The sequence below is a fragment of the Alternaria hordeiaustralica genome (assembly GCF_023758085.1).
Source record: "Alternaria hordeiaustralica strain BMP 2776 chromosome Unknown scaffold_37, whole genome shotgun sequence".
In the NCBI taxonomy this organism is placed as follows: domain Eukaryota; kingdom Fungi; phylum Ascomycota; class Dothideomycetes; order Pleosporales; family Pleosporaceae; genus Alternaria; species Alternaria hordeiaustralica.
In genome coordinates, this window is record NW_026056809.1 from 83,798 (window position 1) to 102,896 (window position 19,099).

The 19,099-nt window shown below is 55.0% G+C and overlaps 6 protein-coding genes across 6 annotated transcripts; 1 reads left to right on the plus strand and 5 right to left on the minus strand.

Moving 5' to 3' along the window:
* Positions 1-404: 404 nt before the first annotated feature.
* J4E84_010152 (uncharacterized protein) lies at positions 405-2,185 on the minus strand (the record flags this gene model as incomplete). The annotated part of the gene is made up of 2 exons (XM_049392709.1): positions 405-1,649; positions 1,715-2,185. 2 exons carry the CDS (start codon positions 2,183-2,185, stop codon positions 405-407), a joined length of 1,716 nt encoding a protein of 571 aa, XP_049239510.1.
* Positions 2,186-2,750: 565 nt separating this feature from the next.
* Positions 2,751-6,058, minus strand: J4E84_010153 (uncharacterized protein; the record flags this gene model as incomplete). The annotated part of the gene is made up of 2 exons (XM_049392710.1): positions 2,751-5,845; positions 5,944-6,058. The coding sequence occupies 2 exons, from the start codon at positions 6,056-6,058 to the stop codon at positions 2,751-2,753; spliced, it is 3,210 nt and encodes a 1,069-aa protein (XP_049239511.1).
* Positions 6,059-6,941: 883 nt separating this feature from the next.
* On the minus strand, positions 6,942-7,833 carry J4E84_010154 (uncharacterized protein; the record flags this gene model as incomplete). The annotated part of the gene is made up of 2 exons (XM_049392711.1): positions 6,942-7,633; positions 7,686-7,833. 2 exons carry the CDS (start codon positions 7,831-7,833, stop codon positions 6,942-6,944), a joined length of 840 nt encoding a protein of 279 aa, XP_049239512.1.
* A 2,107-nt stretch (positions 7,834-9,940) lies between these two features.
* J4E84_010155 (uncharacterized protein) lies at positions 9,941-10,570 on the minus strand (the record flags this gene model as incomplete). Its single annotated transcript, XM_049392712.1, has 1 exon — positions 9,941-10,570. One exon carries the CDS (start codon positions 10,568-10,570, stop codon positions 9,941-9,943), a length of 630 nt encoding a protein of 209 aa, XP_049239513.1.
* A 512-nt stretch (positions 10,571-11,082) lies between these two features.
* Positions 11,083-13,629, plus strand: NPR3 (Nitrogen permease regulator 3; the record flags this gene model as incomplete). Its single annotated transcript, XM_049392713.1, has 1 exon — positions 11,083-13,629. One exon carries the CDS (start codon positions 11,083-11,085, stop codon positions 13,627-13,629), a length of 2,547 nt encoding a protein of 848 aa, XP_049239514.1.
* A 1,490-nt stretch (positions 13,630-15,119) lies between these two features.
* J4E84_010157 (uncharacterized protein) lies at positions 15,120-18,542 on the minus strand (the record flags this gene model as incomplete). The annotated part of the gene is made up of 2 exons (XM_049392714.1): positions 15,120-16,664; positions 16,713-18,542. 2 exons carry the CDS (start codon positions 18,540-18,542, stop codon positions 15,120-15,122), a joined length of 3,375 nt encoding a protein of 1,124 aa, XP_049239515.1.
* Between the last annotated feature and the right edge of the window lie 557 nt (positions 18,543-19,099).

Sequence of the window (19,099 nt, forward strand, 5' to 3'; positions counted from 1 at the left end):
GCTTTATATACTAGCTAGTATAGGCTCTAAAAATCTATATAGTTTTATACTTTAAAAAATCTAGTTACTATCTTTAGTATTAGCTAGAAGTAGAGTAGCTTAACTCTAAGTAAAGTTATAGAGAATTTTATATAATATTATCTTTTATATAATAGAGTTAACTCTAATAAAAGGCTAGTTTATAAAAGAGCTAAGTAATTATATATCTATAACTATATAATTATACCTACTCTCTAACTTTAATAGTTCTTATCTAGATTAATTAGTAGATAGAACTTAGTAGAAGTACTATAGTAGAAGCAAGTTTGAAATAATAGCAACGTTGCGGCACGACTAATTCAGCGTCTCGTGTCTTTCGTCTCTACCTCTATTCTACTCTCTGCCTTCCAAACCTCTCGTCGCATCTACTTCCTCTCTTCGCCCGACCTCTTTACTCTAACCCTTACCTCCATACCATCAACCGGCTTCGCCGTAACCTGATGCGTCGAGAACATCACCCCCTTCGTCTTCGCCTTGCCATTCCCTTCAACCTGCACCTCGCCCTTCTCATCTAGAACTAATTCCCCAAGCCCTTGCTTGACAAACTCAAAGTGCCGCGCGACGCAAGCGATAATGATCTTGGTCTCCAGGTTCGCGAGTTCAGAACCCGTGCAGCGACGCGGGCCGCGCTCGTAGGGCCGGAAGCTGCTTTCGGGGATGTTCTTGGCGGCCTCACCGAGCCAGCGGTCGGGCTTGAAGTCGTTGCGGGTGGAACCGAAGATCTTGGGGTGGCGCTGGATGGTGTATGCGCGGGGGGTTACGCATAGGCCGTCGATGGGGAGGGTGTCGCCGTTGGGGAGGGTGAGCATGGTGTTTGATGCGGGTGGAGCGATGCGCGCGGTCGTGCCGGGTGGGTGGAGTCGTAGGGTCTCTTTGATCAGCGCATCGGTGTAGGACAGACGGCTTAAGAGTGACCCAGCGTCGAAGCCTCGTAGCGCTTTTACGACGGCGGAAGGGTGAGTGTCGGAACCAAAGACGTTGTCAAGCTCTTTGTTGAGAGCTTGCGCAGCAAACGGATGTGTGTGCAACTCGTAGAAGGCCCATTGCAGAAGGATGGATGTCGTGTCATGCCCGGCGAAGAGGAAGCCGCGTAACGTATCGCTGGTTTGTTGGAGGATTTGGGGCGTGAGTTGGTCAATGCCGTGGAGGCTGAGAGTTGCGACGCTCTTGTTCTTCGTCTTGGTGTCAACATCACCCGAAAGCAAAGCCTTGTGCTGCTCTTTGATCTTGGCTTTGAGAATGCGGTCCAGATGCTTGTCTTTCGCGCGGATCTCACGCTCGTTGGCAGAGAAGTAGCCGCGCCATCCGACCCCACCAAATGGACGCTTGTTGAAGGCTTGCGAGAGGGCTCGGTACGTGAGCAGGACTTCAGATTGCTTTCCGTCGATTTGCGCGTTGAGATCCATGTCGAAGGTTACTATACCAATGATGTCAAAGACAAGGTTTGTGGTATATGCGTCGAGACGAAAAGTTTCGCCAGTCGCAGCTTTCTGCTCCATAAGCTCGATGAAAGTCTCGGACTTGTCTAGAATGACGTCGACCAAACCAAGGAGGTGGCTAGGTTGGAAGCCCGGGCGTATGCGCTTGTACAGCGCGTTCCATTCCTCGCCCTATAGCTCACAGTCAGTCTCTCTACCGTGGCTAATTACTCTACACCTGCTCACACACTACTTACATCGGTAGTAACCAAAGATCTTGAGCCGACTAGTGGTGCTATCTGCTGGATAGACGGATGCTTGGGCATGCTAGTCCGAAATGCTTTGTTCGGCTTGGTGACTTGTTCCGCGACATCGTTGTCCAGAATGAAGAGGACGGGGAACTTCTCAATCGGGCGGAAGTCGACGAGCAAAACCGGGGGAAATCCGAGCTTCTCAGCTTGTTCGTACAGCATCTCATCAAAGGCGCGTCGAGGATCACCCTCAGCCGCAATCTTCTCAACCCATGCCCAATGGCCTCGAACGGGATCTGCTGGCTCGGGTTGTGGAAAGTGCGAATACTGCTTCAGATCGAGAGGCTTTGCTTTGGTGAACTTTCGCACGAGGTAGGTCAAGGCGAGCGGGATTACCGCAAGTAGTAGCAGCCTCCATCGGAACAGGTCATTCAATCGTTCGACGTTCGGCGACGAAAGCAAGTCCAGTAGCGCCATCGTTACTTCCAGAGAGATTGGGAGAGGTCGAAGAGATTGCCACAAAACTGAGGAATGCCCCTCATCTTGCATGCGACAAACATCGCGATGAGGCCACCGGTTCTACCGCGGTAAGCCATCGTGTCAGCGGCGCATTCTACCTGTTGCGTGCGCCATGGCGACGATGACAAGCTTTCGGAGTGTTGTCGGACATGGCAGTTGCATCGATGTGGCAGGTGATCATCTGATTAGATGCGATCAGATTAGATTAGACCGGGATCACCCGCAGCTGATTCGTTCACAGCTCCTCCACGCTGCAAGATGCGCAAAACTCTGCGCCTTGGCTGGGCGGACGACAAGCTTCGTTCAGCTAGTAAGAGTGGGATGCTGAGACTTTGCGCGATATCGTGACATGATGCCAAGATGAAACAATCGGCGTGGAGATGGTCGTTGGGACATGAAGGTGAGTGAAGGTGTGGCGCAGACTTTGGTGGGGGGGGGGGTAAGTGGGGCACGGTGCAAGCAGAACGCGTGCGCGTCATTCGGGTGTACACTCTCTTGCTCTTCTACAGTATAGTATCTACGCCTACTCGAACACGTCGGTAGCGAACCTCTCATTTCTGAGTCCCTCAAACCACTCCCTCGCCTTCGCGTCATCCGCCTCCCGCCCCTCCTTCTCCTTCAACCGCTCCTTCGCGATCCGTATCAGCGTCTCCTGCACGCCGTCGCCCACGCCGCGCGAGCCGCACACAAAGAGCTTCGCGCCCGCCTCGAACTGCTCGATGACGTCGGCGCGATCGTGGTAGACACGGTCTTGGACGTACTTGCAGCCAAGCGACTCGTCTGCCTTGCGCGAGAAGGCGAGGCGGAGTGAGACGGCGCCCATGTCTTCCCAACGCTTGAGAAGGTCGGCATACATGAGATCCGTGGTCGGCGAGCGGCAGCCGTAGAAGAGTATGGCGGGCGCTAGCCTGCGACCGGCACCGATTTGGGCGGCGCGCTCTTGAATGAAGCCGCGGAAGGGGGCGATACCGGTGCCGGCTGCCATCATGATGACAGGGACGCTCTTGGAGTCCTTGGGCAGGTGGAAGGCCTTGTGCGAGGGGCGCACGCTGACATGCAGCCTGTCGCCCGGCGCAAGGTTCGCGAGGTAGTTGGTAGCCACACCCACGTATTGGCCTTGGCCGCTGAGGGCGGTACCCTTGACAACGGAGTATGTGAGGGTGACGTTGTTCGGGTTCCACAGAGGCGACGACGAGATGGAGTACTGGCGCACGCGCATTGGTGGCTGCATCTTCAGGAAGACCCCGAGTGGCAGCTTGGTCGAGGGGAAGCGCTCGAGCAGATCCAGGACCGACACACGTTTGGTGGTGATCTCGGAGCTGAAGTCTTCGTCCGCGAGACGCGCCAGCTCCTTCTTCTCGGCCTCGTCGCGTGTAGTCTCAACAAGCGCAAGCACATTACGCTTACTGGCAGGCTGAGCGAGTTCCACGTACGCGCCAAGGACATCGATGGCACTGACGGGTGTATCTGTAGGAAGCGTCGTGGGGCCAGCTGAGGAGATAGTGAGCATTGAATCCCAGCTCAACCCGAAGTGTCGCATCGCGCGCTGGATGTTCTCCTTGGGGTTCAAAGGCAGAATGGCCAAGTAGTCACCCGCTGAGTATGTCATGTCCGAGGGGAGGCTGATCTCGATGTGTCTCTTCTGCCCGGCGTCTCCGCCGGAAAGGACCTCGATCTCCTCCACACGAGCCTCACGAACATCTTGACGTAGCGTAGATGATCTGGGGGCGGTGACTTCGACGTCTAGTGTTGTCTCCAACGAGCCTTCGCCATCGGCCTCTGACGATCCGTACTTCTCGCGCATGGCAGGCCACAATACTTGGTCCTCCCAGGTCTCAAAGTCGGTGAAGATGTCTCCTGATGAAGCGTCGGTGCTACCCATCGAAACCATCTTGGTTGCGCCTCTCTCTTCGAGAGTAGCGTCCAGGTACTTGGGGATCTTATGGAATGTCTTCGCCCAGTCCTTGTGGCCGCATCCGAAGACGGCATACGAGACGTTCTCCAGCTCCTTGCCCTTCAGGGTACCGATCCAGTTGACAAAGTGTGCGGCATTATCGGTAGGCGCGCCCTCGTAGGATGCGGTGATAATGACAATGGGCTTGTCGGTAGGTATGCTCTCGCGCACCGCATCCAGAGTGTCCACAACTTCCGCGTTGAAGCCATGGTTTGCGGCGTCGCCAGCAAGGCGGTTAGCAAGCGCTTCGCATGTTCCGGTGTTGGAGCCGTAGTAAACAGCCATAGGCTTGCCCTTGGTGGTCTTCTCTTTCCTGACAGCGGGTGCGCCATTCACTGGAGGTGGGTCGTTGAGCGTAGCCGATGCCAGCGAGCGCTCGAGCGATGTCGCTGAGATCCCATTGCGGAGATGCGCGCGCATGTAGAAGTCTTTGGGCTTGATCGTGAGCGTCTGCTTGATCTGGAGTTGGTACGACGCGTCTTCCATGGTGAAGTTGAAGTTCTGGAGAAGAATTGCAAGCACCAAAAGGGCCTCTTGCCAGGCGAATGGCCTTCCAATGCAGGCTCGCATGCCGTTGCCAAAGGGCTTCCAGCAGTTGGGGAACTCTCTGTTGCGTCGCTCAAACTCAGCATCAAGCATTCGCTCAGGTCGGAATTCCTCGGCATCCTCACCGTATGCGACCGGATCGCGGTGCACCATCGGGAACAACGCAACGAGAGGAACGCCTGCTTTGACTGCATACTTTCCTCCGATCGTAGTGTCTTCTTTGGCAGTCATTCCGACCGAAGGCGCAGTGGGTTGGAGACGAAGAGCCTCGCGGAGCACAGCGTTCAAGTAGGGAAGCTTCGTCAAGTGGTCAACAGTGATAGGGCCCTTTCCAATCACATCATCGACTTCCTGTTGCGCCTTCTCATACGCCTGGGGGTTCTTGAGAAGGTAGTAGAAGGTGAACGACAGCAAGCCCGATGTTGTCTCATGCCCAGCAATCAAGAAGGTGATCATGTTGTCAATGACGTTCTCGTCCGTCATCTTCTTGCCAGTCTTGGAGTCGACACCGTTCAACATGCCGTTCAGTAAGTCTTTCTTATCAGTCGGATTCTCTCTCCTCGTCTTGATGACGTCCAGACTGGTCTTGCGGAGCAGTTCGATGTCTTTCCAATACTTTTGCGACTCGGCACCGTAGAACATCTGCGAGATGGGGTCTCGCCTTGCGCGGTCTCCGCTGGTCTTGAGGAAGTCGGCCATGGCATCGACGAAGGGATGCATCTTTTGGTAGTAGTAGGAGTTGAAACGGTAGTCCATGGCGCAAAGGGCGATGGTGTCGAGAGTCAGCCGGGTGAAGTCATCCGTAACATGTATGGTGTGCTCAGGGCCGTGTCTTGCCCACTTCATGACGAGTTGCGACGCAATGTCGTGCATCTCGTTGAACATGTTGCGAATGGCGAGCGGGCCGAGTTGAGGAAGCAGAACGCGATGCGCAATACCCCAGTTCTCTTCTTGTGGTCCGTAGGATGTGAACAAACCATCGTGAACACCGTTGCGGACCTGTTCTAGTGATGCCGCTATGATTTTCGAGAACCGCTCCTCGTTACAGATCTCGTCCATGTGAGCTTGGTTTGCGATAACGACACGCTCGCCGCCAAGGTAGAACTTCCATATCGGGCCTGCACTCATTAGTTCTCGGTTCGCAGATTCGCAGCCAAACTCAGTCCTGTGCAGGAAGCGGATAGCAAGGTAGGTATGCAAAAAGAGAACCACTAACCGTATTTCAGTGTCAGATTACACATAGACTGTATGGGGTTTGTGGCATCGATGTCTGTGATGTTGCCAACGATGGGCAGGCCAGGAGGGCCGGGGATAGGTTCAAGCTCCGCCATGTCGAGGGATAAATAGTAAAAGGTAGAAGGTAAAAGTCCAAGAACTCAAAGTAAACGCTCGTTGGTTGTTGAAGTCGATGTGTTGACCGTTCGTCGTGGCCGGACAGCCCGCTCTATCTATAAGGTATCAGAAAGAAATTCAGTCATGCCACGTCGTTTGCATAATGACGCACTGAAACGAACTGGACTCTTTCGCGCGCTCCGAATGCTACCTCCTGGACGCGTTGGGACCACTTTCGCTGCTTGTCGAGCAAGATACCTCGGTCGTCGTTGTGGAATGCGAGCACGCTGATTTGTCGGTTCCGTTTTGGGCAAGTCGCCGTGTCGGAGGTTTTCACGTCGGGGGCGGGTGAATTGCGTCGGCCGAGCTTGAGGCTGAAGCACATGCAAAGCCGCTGGATATACGGGAATGAGATTTAAATAGGCCTCGGACAAGATCTGGAGGATTGATGGGGCGCGAGAAGGTACAGCTTGCGAGTCTCGTTCTCGTTCTCGTTCATGTGCAAGGACTGGAGGACCGACTTGGCATTGGGTTCGCTTTCATTGGCTTGCGGGGACAAAGCGGTGGGATGATGCGCGTGGACCAAAGTCATCCGCTGGCATTCCGGCGATCAGGGTCTACGAGGGGTGGCTACAGCTTCTCATTGAGGACATCATTGATATCGTGAGGACGGTCTTTGGGTGGTAATCTTTCATATTCGAGCATTCATCATATCTAGGTATCATACAGCAAATCGAGCGGTGGAGGTTGTTGTACTACGAGACAACCTCACCATGCATCTTCGAATCTTCCAAAAGCAAATACGGTACATCATCGTGGTGGTTGGCGCGTCCCTCAAGCAAATGGTTCGGGCTCGTCATGTCGCATGCGTTGGGGCACCATCTACATGCGCATCACCAGCGCAGCGAAAGCTCCCAACGCCATTCCCGGTGTTGACAACTCCCACCTCCCAGCACCGGCCTGCATATTCTCGAACGGGCTACCGTTGCCGTTGGCCGGCGGAGGATCTGTCTCTTCCGACCCCGATGCTGACGATGTCTGCGTAAAGGAGGCGCCTGGTGTCGGCACCGGAGCGGAAGGCTGGGCAGAGGGGCTAGGCGATGAGGTGCCCGTAGACATGGGCGTGCCACCAGCCACAGTCGACGTAACGATGCTGCCGGTACTAATCTGCGTCGGGCCCATGACTATAGGCACGATTATCTGCAGCGTGTTGCCGTCGCCATCAGTCGACGTCTTTGTTATAGTCGTGCTGATCGCGCTGGTCAGATCAGCGCCAGCGTCGTCATGGTCGTCGATTTGGGGCGTGGTGGTGGGCTTGGGTGCGGCGGGGGCGGGCTTGGTTGTCGGGGCTGCGTGCGTGGGTTTCGGAGGGTCGGCTGCGGCGGTGCTCGACACAGCAGCGTAGGCGTCTTCCACCACCTCAGCTGGTATCGTGCATCCGACGGCATCGCAGTAGAGTTCTAGCGGTCCGAGGACGAGTTCGATGTCCGATTCGTCGGCTTTGCATGAGGATACCGCGCACGCGACTGCGCTGGAGAGGTACGAGGTGCTGCTCTCGCTGGTTTGACATATGCCTGGAGCGACATTAGTCCGTGATGCGGTGAAGTACAATAGTGTTGAACTCACATTTCCTATAACTGCAGCCATCGTCTGTGTTCCCAAAGCAGTCCCGCCAACACTGGGGGAGACTCTGCAGCCACCAGTCGCGATGCGCAGCAGCACCCAGCGCGAAGACCTGCGCGAACAACAGCCATATCCCAATAGACGCCCACATGATCATGTAGTTCGTAACGAGCGACGGAGGTGAGTGTAGTGAGGCAAGGACGACCGCCGCCGCAGCCTTAAGGAGACGTCCATCCCTCTGCGCCTACCACTCTCGCGTCTGTACTCGGGGATGTCGCATGGCGAGTGGCGTCTGCACCCTTTACAGATCACCGTCAGCCAGAGCCAACCAGTTGCGTGGCATGGATCGTCGCCGTCATCGTGTTTCCCCCGCTTGTGTTTCAGGTCGGGTGCACATCCACGCGAGGGGGGAACTCTGCTCGCCTGGCTTCTCACTCTCGTCGCAGACACGCATTGCAACATCATGCCTTATGATCGATTATCACTATTCATGGGGTGTCACTGCCGTACGGCCTCTCAACACCCAATCTTTGCGGCGTTCTCGATTGCGACATGATGTGCGTCGAGGCTGAAGGTGGCGACTTCTGCACCGTTGTTTTTACTCGTATCGACAACTCCAGCTGTCAATATATTGTTAAGGTGTCGCGGTGGAGCTGGAGAGTTGATCATTTACCCCATAGTCTTCGACTTCGTGTACAGCAAGATCACAAGCGGAAGTACGACATCTCCCACTAAGCCATCGCTCACAACGTTATCCGCGATGGCATCCGCGGTAGCTGAAGTCGAAAGTGGCCTCACGGACCTCCTGGTGTTCAGTCATTACAGACGTCAATATCATCTCCTGAAGGAACGATCGCGACGATCTCACCAGACCTGATACTTGCGACTTAAACAAGCGCTCCGACGGCTTTCATACAATTAATGAGAAGAGGCAGGTCTGTAGGTGTGTACTTTCGAGTCGCGTAGCAGACATTGCTCATTCACCAAAAAGCAGGCCTGACATAGCACTTTTTGTATCGTGTTCCATCGCGCCGTTCATGCGACACGCTCAAATACACCCCTGTTTTACCACGATCGTGGTGATATTGCATCCTGTTAACTTCATTATCAATCGCGCAAATATTCGATTAGATGTCATTGTTATATTACCAGACTTATAGCTCTTAGCAATCCATTCAATGCTACATTACCTCATCCCTTCGTCTTCAGCCTCCTCGTCACAAAATCTGGAGGCGCCGGCCTAACAGCCTTCTTAAACACTTCTTCCCATAAGTCATCGAACCTACCTTTCATCTGCAGATACTCTTCCTGCCTCACCCAAACCGCATACTCAATCACTCTCAAAAACGTCCTCTCACCTCCCAGCAGAGCATGTCTACTCAGCTGAAGGGGCACAGCCCAATGTTCCAAATTCACCCAATCGTGAGCAAGGAACTTGTACGCCGTGTGCACCGCTACCGCAACAAGCGTTGCATCACTCATCTCTGGTCGATAACACGATCGGGGGGTGGGATAGGGTATAGGGAGAGTGATGAGTGCACTTCCATCTTCATCCTCATCTGAGATCGCGTATTCATACTTACGCTCGTCTTCACGCTGGGATGTGGAGGAAGACGCCACACGATAGCGGAGCAGGAGGCATAAAGCGAGAGGGATGGTATCTGGACTGGCGTGATCAGCTTTGTCAAAGTCCGTGTTGAGGAATTGGAGTAGGCCTTGGCACACGGTTGTCATGAATTGCGTGGGGCGTAGAGTGTCGCTATTGGGGTTGATGTGTTGGGTTTTGCCGCTGTCCGTTGACGATGGACGAAGCGTAGACTCTACGACGTTGAGTGGGGCATGTAGGATGAATGTGCTGAGACGAGCAAGGAAAGACGATGTGTAAGGCTGAGGAGGGACAAGGTAGTGATCGACGGTGTCATAAGACGCTTTTGAGGTCATTTCTATCCGGGCGTGGGTGTCTTGTTAGTCAAGGCTATTAGGACACTGCGTGCCTGCGAGAAAAGGAACGAGGGGATGAACATTCGGATTCCCTACAGGCAGGCGCGAACAGCGTTGTGAAAGCATGCATCGTCGTGAATCTGCACTATGGCGATGTATAATACTGTTAACTAATGTACATCAAGCGCTGGCTGTGACAGCGCTCTTGCGACAAACCTTGACATTGTGCTGTCCTGATGTCGTGCAAGAGAACGCTTGCCCGATACCTAACCTTGATCAGATGCTGACTATCGACATCCAAGACTGAGTTCCATCCGTCAAAAGAAAACGTCATCCTGATCTTCAAGCAACGTCTCCCACACGATCTCGAACCTACCCACAAACTCCTTGAAGTCAGCCTCATGTACCCACGTCCTAAAGTCCAGATCCTTCAAGAACGCGATCTCAGCGCCCTGAATATCTGCGTATTGCCTACCCATGACGTCGGCCCACGCCTTCGGCGACACCCTGCTGTCGCAAAGATTCCCATACGCAGTTTTGATAGCTGCAGCAAGTCTGAGACTCTCCTCGTGCGTCTGCGAGTGGCACACCCCATCGCGCGTCAAAACCCTGAACTTGAGAAGGAGGAAGAGAGCACACGGAATGACGTCCTTACTCACCGCCCATCTCTGACTTCCGTTTTTAAGCCAGTTTGATACGCGCGCGCACGTTCTGGTCATCAGGTAGCCGGGCTCGATACGTAGATCGGATGGGTTGATAAGGGCGAGAAGGGCTCTAAGGTCGGCTTCAGTCGCGGCGGACATGATGTTGTATAAGAGATCCGGGGGTACACTAGTGATGAAGCCTGCGAGTTTGGTCAAATCTTCGTCGAGGTAGTATTGCGTGATATCTGCGGTGGGCACACTGCCTGGATTTGTACGCGGCGTGTATGGAGGCGAGGTCCGCATGGTAGATATTTCCTCAGTACCTAGGTAGGGTAGTGACCTGTCGCTATGGGGTAAGACTGTACAATATGTGAATGAATCTGGAGAAGAGAACTTGTTACGTGCGTTGGGGATTGTCTACTCTACTCAGCACTTTGGAAAGACCTTGTGGCGCCTAAAGTCATTGTATATCGGACCAGTTCACGAGTATGCACAGTGCATCATGATCCCTTCGTTGGTCGAACGAGACGACGATGGTCATTAGTAGAATGGCCGAGCCCTACCTAGGTATAGCTTCCTGTGCCTGTCTTTCTCCTCGTCGCTCGATGTGACTTCGTGAAGGCAGTCGTTGGATTCACCAATCTGCTGGATCGTGCGCCACGAAGGGATGTCTAGCGCCTTGACGTTGCGCTCGTACCTCGGCCTGCATGGTGCTGGTTGATGATGGTGAAAGAGCTGTCTGCTTCGGGCTAGATCTCCCGGGGCTCCGCAGCTTCTTTCCCCGCATGCTGCACCTGCCCGTCCTCCACTCTCCAATGGCTGTCCCGCTGCCACCTGCTTCCAACCTCCACGCCATCCTCCTCGTCACCAAGTCGCGGTCGCTCGGCCCCCGACTCGTCTTCCACTACCCACCGCTGTCACCTTCAGCAGCCGCACTCGCCGCCGCGAAAGACCCGGCTTGGTTCAGGCACGACACGTCGACGGCCAGCGTCGATTCGCGCAGCTCCGATAGCGAATGGGACAGCAGCACCGACTCGGACGACGACAATGACATCGAGATAGGCAGTCGCACCAGCGGCGGTCGCGCATCGGGGAGGACCCTGACCGGCCGCGTGAGCGACAAGTCCAAGCTGGGATCGGGGCTATGGGGCAAGCAGGAGACAATCGACGAGGAGGATGCCGACGACGACAATGACCAGGACGGTAATGGACATCGGGGCAAGGGCGGAGATCACGACTGGGATACCGTGCTGGGCTTCAAGATGGATGCGCTGGAGAAGATGTTGAGCCCGAGCAAAGAATACAACAAGAGGCGCTTCGAGCTTGGCGTTGAGAGCATCGTCTTTCTCGGCGCACCCATGTTTGTAAGGGACGACGGGCTCTGGAAGAAGGCGAAGCGGAAGAAGAAGAAGCGCTCTGACCAGCAGAAGCTTGAGGACGGCGATCTGGTCAGGAACCTCACGAGCGCAAGCGACGACGACGACGCGAATTCCCCTGAAACGTCGAACGAACCCGTCCCAGGATTCGAGCCAGGCTACGGCCACGACTCCATGTCGAGTGGACCGTCGGAGGCTGGATCAGATGCACGCAGCAACTCGACGAGCCTTGACATCAACAACCCAGACATGACCATGTTCAACGTCGTCTTCGTGCTGAACCCGCCTGCGCTGGAATACCAACAACGCGTCAAGGAGATGTACGAAAACGTCACGCGCAAGTATGCCAAAGCACTCAAATACGAGGAGGCGCGGTTCCAGTACGTGTGGAAGGAATCCAAGCGCATCATCGACATCAAGCAGCGCGCCAAGGAGACGAACGAGTCGCTCACGGCGACATGGCGCAAGATTGTCAGCACATCACCGCTAGCCAAGTCCATCGCTATCATGTTCGACGCGATATCGCACGACAAGATAGCCCATATCCACTTCGATGCGACGTTCAACACATCTTTTCAGATCCCACAGGCCGATTCCACTCCCTACCTCCCCACCGCCATCGAACCCCAGATGCCAGGTCTATGGCTCACGACCTCGAACGTCATACTTGAAGACGATGATGCGCCGATGACACAACATGCCGCCTTGCTGCTTCTGGAGGATGCCGAAGTGCTGATCAAAGACCTGGGCGGTGATACCGGTGGCAACGCCGCAGCCATCGCATTCTACATACGCAACATCATACCCACCAAGTCGCTGCTGAAGATCTCAAAGAAGCACAACATATCCGCGCATGATATGGAGTACATAGCAAGCCATCTTGTCTACTGGCGGCGCGCACGTCTCGTCGCTCCCCTATCACCACGCGACACATACATCGTCAGTCCAAACGCCGACATGACTGTTCTCCCAGCTGCGATATCAGTATATGCGCAGCGCTTCCCCACCTTACCTACCCTGCCCAAAGTACTGAGCATGCTCTCCGGTACACCTCGGCCGTACAGGAACTTCATACCCACCGCCGAACATCGCGAAGCGTACATGGAGATCCTGGCTTGGCTCATGCGCGGCGGCTGGGTCACGCAGTTGCGCACATTTGCTTGGGTACGCGTAACGCCTGAGATCAAAGCGCAAGTCGCAGCAGAGATGGAGCGCGAAGAGCGCATCAAGAAAGCTGAGGAAGCGCGCAGAGAGTTGATGAGCGACAACGATTCGGTGGCGGATAGTTTGCTTTCCGACAAGCGAAGCAGCTTGCTTTCGCTAAACTCCGCGAGGACTTCATCGCCTTTGCGCCGCACGCGCAGGGATGCGGATGAGGAGATGGAGAGTAGTACGATACTGAGCCCACGACTCGGATCGACCGCCATGTCGCGCAGCGTTTCTGCGCGCACGAGTTCGGACGCCGGGAGTACGAGCAGTCAACGCACGACTATTGCGCTTACGCCGTCGCAGAGGGCAGAGTCGCCATCTCATCTCGGGCTTCGAGATGTTAAGCCCCATCGCCCGTCGCCTCTCCATCTGAAGCCGACCTCCCCGTCTCCATCGCGCAACTCGATAGTTTCGCCCACTTCCCCGGTAGAGAAGCTCGCCCCACCAGACCCATCGTCCTTCGCACCCACCACCATTCTATCGCCACAGAAAGCATCGTCGATAGAAGCGCGATGGCTCGATAAGATCGCCCAAACGTTCGAAGAGACGGCAATCATCTCGACGAATCCCAGTCCGCCGAAACACGCGGATGGCGCGCTGGGTGGCATAACCGGTAAAGAGCTGCGAGAGAGCTGGCCCATGCTGCTCAGGCATCTGGATGGTAAGCATGCGATCGAGGATGTGTCAGCTAGGGAGGGCATCAAGCGGAAGCGGGTCGCGGTGCTGTTCAACGCGGTCAAGGAGAGAGGCTGGCTGGTTATTGCGCGGCATTGGTGAATTGGTGGATGATGCGGTGGTGATGCTTGATTCGATACCCATGTGTTGGTTGGTTCTGAACCGTAGTTCTCCCAACCCACTTCATTCCACAGACGAGCCAACATCCCAGGGCCTACGTTGACGTGGGGCTCGCTACTTCGCGCGTTTTTATCTTGATGTAGGCTGCAGCCTACATCAGTTCAAGGAAAAAAGTTGATACCCTGGAGCCTACGTTGACGTTGGGTTATCTACTTTGCATGATTTTAACTCGATGTAGACTGCAGGCCTCTCTACTTTGTTGCTTGCATAATGCGAACCCTCTGCTTCTTTCGCGCAACAACACGCTCGATTGAACCATAGTTCCAAGACTCATATCCACGGATATCATTAGTCCTTTGCGAAATCCCATAGTCGAGCCTCAAGTACTTCCCTTTGGAAGCAACACCACGCAAAGCTTAACCATGGCTTGACTTTTTGTGGAAGTTTCTGCTGCTATGCGAATACTTCATATATAACACATCCCTCCTCTATCTTCTCTCTTACTATCTTACCATCTACGAAAGCAAAGTCTACTTCACATTAGCTTTCCGCACCACTCCCAAACCAAATCAAACTAAACTACCAAAATGCGTGGCCTCTTCATCACCTTCCCCTTGGCCCTAGCCTCTGTCACCTTCGCCGGCCCCATTTCGATCACGACGCCTGCGGCGCCGTCAACCCCTGACTTTACGCCGCTGCCGCGCATGACGGCTGCCTCTGCCGCCGTCGCCGCTCCTCCTGCCATCACCACCACCACCGCCGCCCCCACGACGCTCATCACCATAGCGTCCGAGCTTGAGCCCCGCAAGCACAAGAACAACCACCACCAGCATGACAAGGACCACTACGGCTACGGCGGCTGCTCCGAGTACTGGGACGGGCGGTTGATTACGAATTGTCCGAGTGTTATTGCTACTACGTACGTTCTTCCTTATTATTCCCTATCATCCAAGCCGAAAGAAATTTTGGGCTTTTGGCTTTGGTTATTAGATTTAAAAGCTAACGAGATATTTGTAGGCTGGACTACCATGGCACGCATCCGCTCATGACTTTGGATGGAGGGAGATGCCTTAGGCCTGATTGCGAGGGCAAGTATGGGGGGTATGAGGATTGGGAGGGGAGGCATGGGGGGAAGAAGACTATGGTGTAGATCTGGTGCTAGGGGGGGTTTGGGCACGGTTAGGTGTATGGGGGTTATGGAGAAGGGCGTTGGGGATTGGGTTAGGGAGATGAAGGACGGCGACCGCCGTGCTATGCTGTGGAAGGTGTGAGCATATTTCCATAGTGTTTAGTCTTTCTTCTAGTGGAATCAACCGGTATTCACGGTCATTTGTCGCATTGTAACAGCACGTTCAGCACAACAAAAAGCTAGACGTACCATCAAGATGACATTACGTTCACAAACGACCACCGCTATGCAAAGATATCCATGTACAAAACGTCGCGTCTACGTCCCACCATACAACAATCATCTATGACGCAGTAACAAGCACGTAACTCGTGATAGCATCCATCCTCTCCTTGGTCAACTTCAACCCCACCTTCAGCAACTCAGTCGCAACCTCTTGATCCTTCCTTTCCAACTCGTTATACTTCTCGCGCGTGAGCAGCCAAGCAACGGAATCATTCTCCGCGGCCACCGTGCCAGTGCGATCGGTCTCGGAGAAGAACGGCAGCTCGCCGCATGTAGTACCGGGTAGAATGACTTCGAAGAAACTACCCTGGTCGAGCTCGTATTCCGTGCGCAGACGGCCCTTCTCCAAGATGTAGAAGCCGTCTGGGTCGTCGCCGCGGGAGTAGAGGACGGTACCGGCGGGATACTCTTTGCGCTCGAAGTAGGGTGCGACGGCTTGCCAGAAGTCTTCGTTCTTGGTCGAGACGTCTTCGAAGGTTTGAAGGATGATCTTGAGCGGCTGAGCAAAGTTGCGCCATCGCGAAGGTGCGACTTGCGTGGTTTGGGTGGTGCTCAGCGAAGTAGTGTCAGGGATGGAAAGAGAGTCTTCGCCGCTTTCGCGCATGGTAGATCGAGCTGCGATGAGTCTGGCACCGCGTCGGGGCGAGGAGAACACGGGGTTGAGGGAGCTGGCACCGAAGGATGTGGGCGTGCCACCAGTAGCGATCGGTTCGTTGGGGGAAGCGCCCTTGGAGCCGGAGATACTCATCGGCGGGGTAGTTTGTGGCTTTGTCGCATGGCGGTTCCAGTGCTTGTGGAAGACCTCTAGCAACTCGTTCTCGCAGGATTCAAGCGCGGTGTTTAAGTCTTCGAAGACCTGAGGCGGAGGGCACTCCTCATCGCCGTCTTCGTCCAGAAGACCGACGTTCTGCAGGGCTCGACCAACTGGGTCTGCGAAAGAGACGCCGGAGATGATCATCTTCACGTTCTTGGTGTTCAGAATACGGTTGATGCGTTGGAAACCTTCGGAACTGGAAAAGTCCACGTCCAAGACGTGCGTAAAGTCGACGATGATGAAACTGATGGGGTTCTTCTCGAAATGGTCGTCGTCGATCAAGGACCGCATGTACTCTTCCACGGAAACGATAGTGCCGAAGAATAGGAAGCCGCCTAGCTTGATGGCGCGGATCTGACCGCGCACCTTGTTGAGATAGCGGGAATCGGATCGTGGGCGGCGAACGGTGGACTCTGCGATCATGCCGCTGTATGTTCCTCGGATGGCTGAATGGCGGGAGCTTTGAACCACGTAGCTCACGCATGCAAGAACAATGCCGACGAAGATGCCGACAACGAAGTCGTGTACCCCCATGATGAGTACAATGGCCAGGATGGTCAGGTACTCGAGCTTGTGACATTTGCCGAAGGTATCCCAGAGAGCTTCCTTCATGAGATCGATACCCAAAAGGAAGATGAGTGCGCCGACGAGGCAGATCGGGATGTAGCCGACCATGGCTGGGCCCGCAACCCAGACGGCGGTTGTTGCGAATGCGAGCATGATACCTGCAGTTCGGCTGTTACCGCCGTTGTCGACGAACATGACACTGTTGGCGTAGACGAGGTAGTTCTAGGACTGTTAGTGTTTGATCGGGAATAGTTGTGAGGATTGTCCTACCTGAATACTGCCCAAGCAACCAGAGAGGGTGTTCGAGATGCCGTGAGCAATCAGCTCTCGGTTGACATCGAGATTGTCCTCCCGCACCGCGGCACCAAGGGCAGGGACATTGATGGGAACGTGAATGATGCCGAAGAATGAAAGGGCGAACATGGTGGGGATAGTGCTGACAAGCGCCGCTCCATCTATACTGCCAAATTTGAAGTAAGAGTAGAATCTGTAAAACTTGACACCGGCTTCTGGCGTCTCGAAGATCCAACCTGCGTTGCGTACAGGCTCAAGGTCCTTGTGCATGATGCCCTTGACGATGATGTAAAAGACAGCAAATACGGTAATGAAGAAAGCGGGTAAAACGAAGGGGCTCTTGGACAGACGCCGGAGGACCATGATGGTGATTGCAAGGGCAAGCGGTAGTGTCCATAGATACCAGGTGTCACCGGAGAATAGTTTCTGCAGGGTAGCGAGATCGTAGTTGAGGTTACCCTCGAGACGCGCGGATACCTCAATGCCAGTGACAACCAAGAAGAAGCCCACACCTCCGATGCAGCCGATCAGGATGTGTCTTGGGAAGAAGCTGACTAGGTTGCCCAGCTTGAAGGCTCCCAGGGCGAGGAAGATGAGACCGGTCAAAATGGAGCTCAGACAATAGGAAACGATGGTAGTGGCTATGATGGCCTCCGGTGGCTTGCCTTCCATCTGGTTCATGATGGAGTAGGCCATTTTGTGGAAGAAGGGCACGACCTCGATCATCTCAGATCCAACGCCTCCTTTGAACACGGAAAGACCCAGGGAATAGCAGAGCTGGGAAACAATGCAGCTCACGAAGAAGATGGAAATGCCGTCCGGGCCGGTGTTGCTGAAGATGGGCGCACCGAGCGGGAACAGAATGTAGCCATAAGACAGCGCATCCAGGAGGTTGAGAAGCAACCCAAGGAACACGGCTGATGTGATCTGTACACTGCTGAGAGCGCTCGAGACGAGAGCATCCTTGGTATAGTTCTTGGGGTTGGTTAGAGACGCACTCACGTCCAGTAGGTGTCCCCGCCCAGCAGCGAAGGTTTGTTTGACGCGTTGAGGCAGGCGCGACTTGGAGTGTGGTGTCCACGAGTGGCTCTCAGAGGGCTTCTGCTTTTGTTGCGGGTCCGGGCGCGATAGTCTGGTCTGAGGCAGCAGAGGCGTCCGCTCGGTATCCTCGACAACTACACCCGGCACGTGTGAGCTGCCCGGTGCCTTCTTCGCGTTCTGTGGCGTCGCCCCCGGCAGCTTAGGGCTGAAGAAACCCTTATCGACCTGTTGTGGTCCGATAACGGTATCGGGCGTCTCGGCCTCGCTGTCCTCCTCGATGGTGTCGGTCCAGCGACCCGTGTCTATCGAGGCGCGCCCCTCGTCGTTATCGGATAGTATGCCCGCATGTCTCCCGGAGAACGTGTCGGGGTCAGCGAAGCTGTGGCGCTGGGGTCGGTCCTGGTAGTCTTCGGCTTCGAGGGCATACGAGGCCAATTGGGAGCTTCTCTCCCGCACGCCTTGGGACGAGTACTGAGGGGTATCTACGCGGCAGTCAGTGGCTGCCCATAGATGAGGCTTGGGGTAGGTACCGGCAAACCCGTGGGAGGTCTGATGCGCAAAGGAGCGGATGGGATTGCGCGTGTAGGAGCCCGAGAGAGGGCCCCCAGCGATTGAATTCCCTCTTATCCGGCGTGGGAGGGACTGGCTGCCCTGCTCGGCGTGCGAGGCATCGTGGGCGAAGTCGGCTTCGTTGACAGCGTCGCTGGTGAAGGGAAGCTGCTGCTCTGCTGCGGGCGAGTCGCGCGAGAACAGACGGGACGGCATGGCGCCTGATTAGGAATATCTAGGTATCGTCTAACGTTCAAAACTCAGCGACGCATCGCCAGACCCGCGGAAGTTTAAGTGGAGAAGTCCAGGCGGGATCCAAACTTGGAAGTGGAGGGCTGCTACCGGGAGCTAGGCAGCGCTGGAGGCGGGTTCGACAATGCCTCAAACAATGTCGACGTGACGCGACAAAGGTGCGCCTTTGAGTGAAATTGGCGTCTTCGCCGGAGATCAGACATGATGGTGAAAGGCCGCCGGATGCAGGGATTGCGCGGCTTGTCGGAAGCATGGGGCGCGCAGCTGCTAAAATTTCCTTCAACACCAAGTGAATCGAGACCTGAGCTCGGTGGACGTCACCGGCCGCTAGCCACTCGCCCTTTCCCCTTCCATGCTGCCCAATTCCCAATCCAGCTTCCGTCCTCCCCGCATCTGCAACCTGCATCATCTCCAATTCACCCGTCGCTTGATTTCACCTCTCAACGACGCGATATGGCGTCAACCGCCTCCGACATGTGATCATCGCCGTTGCAACTGTCGCCGTTGTCGCTGCCCTCGCT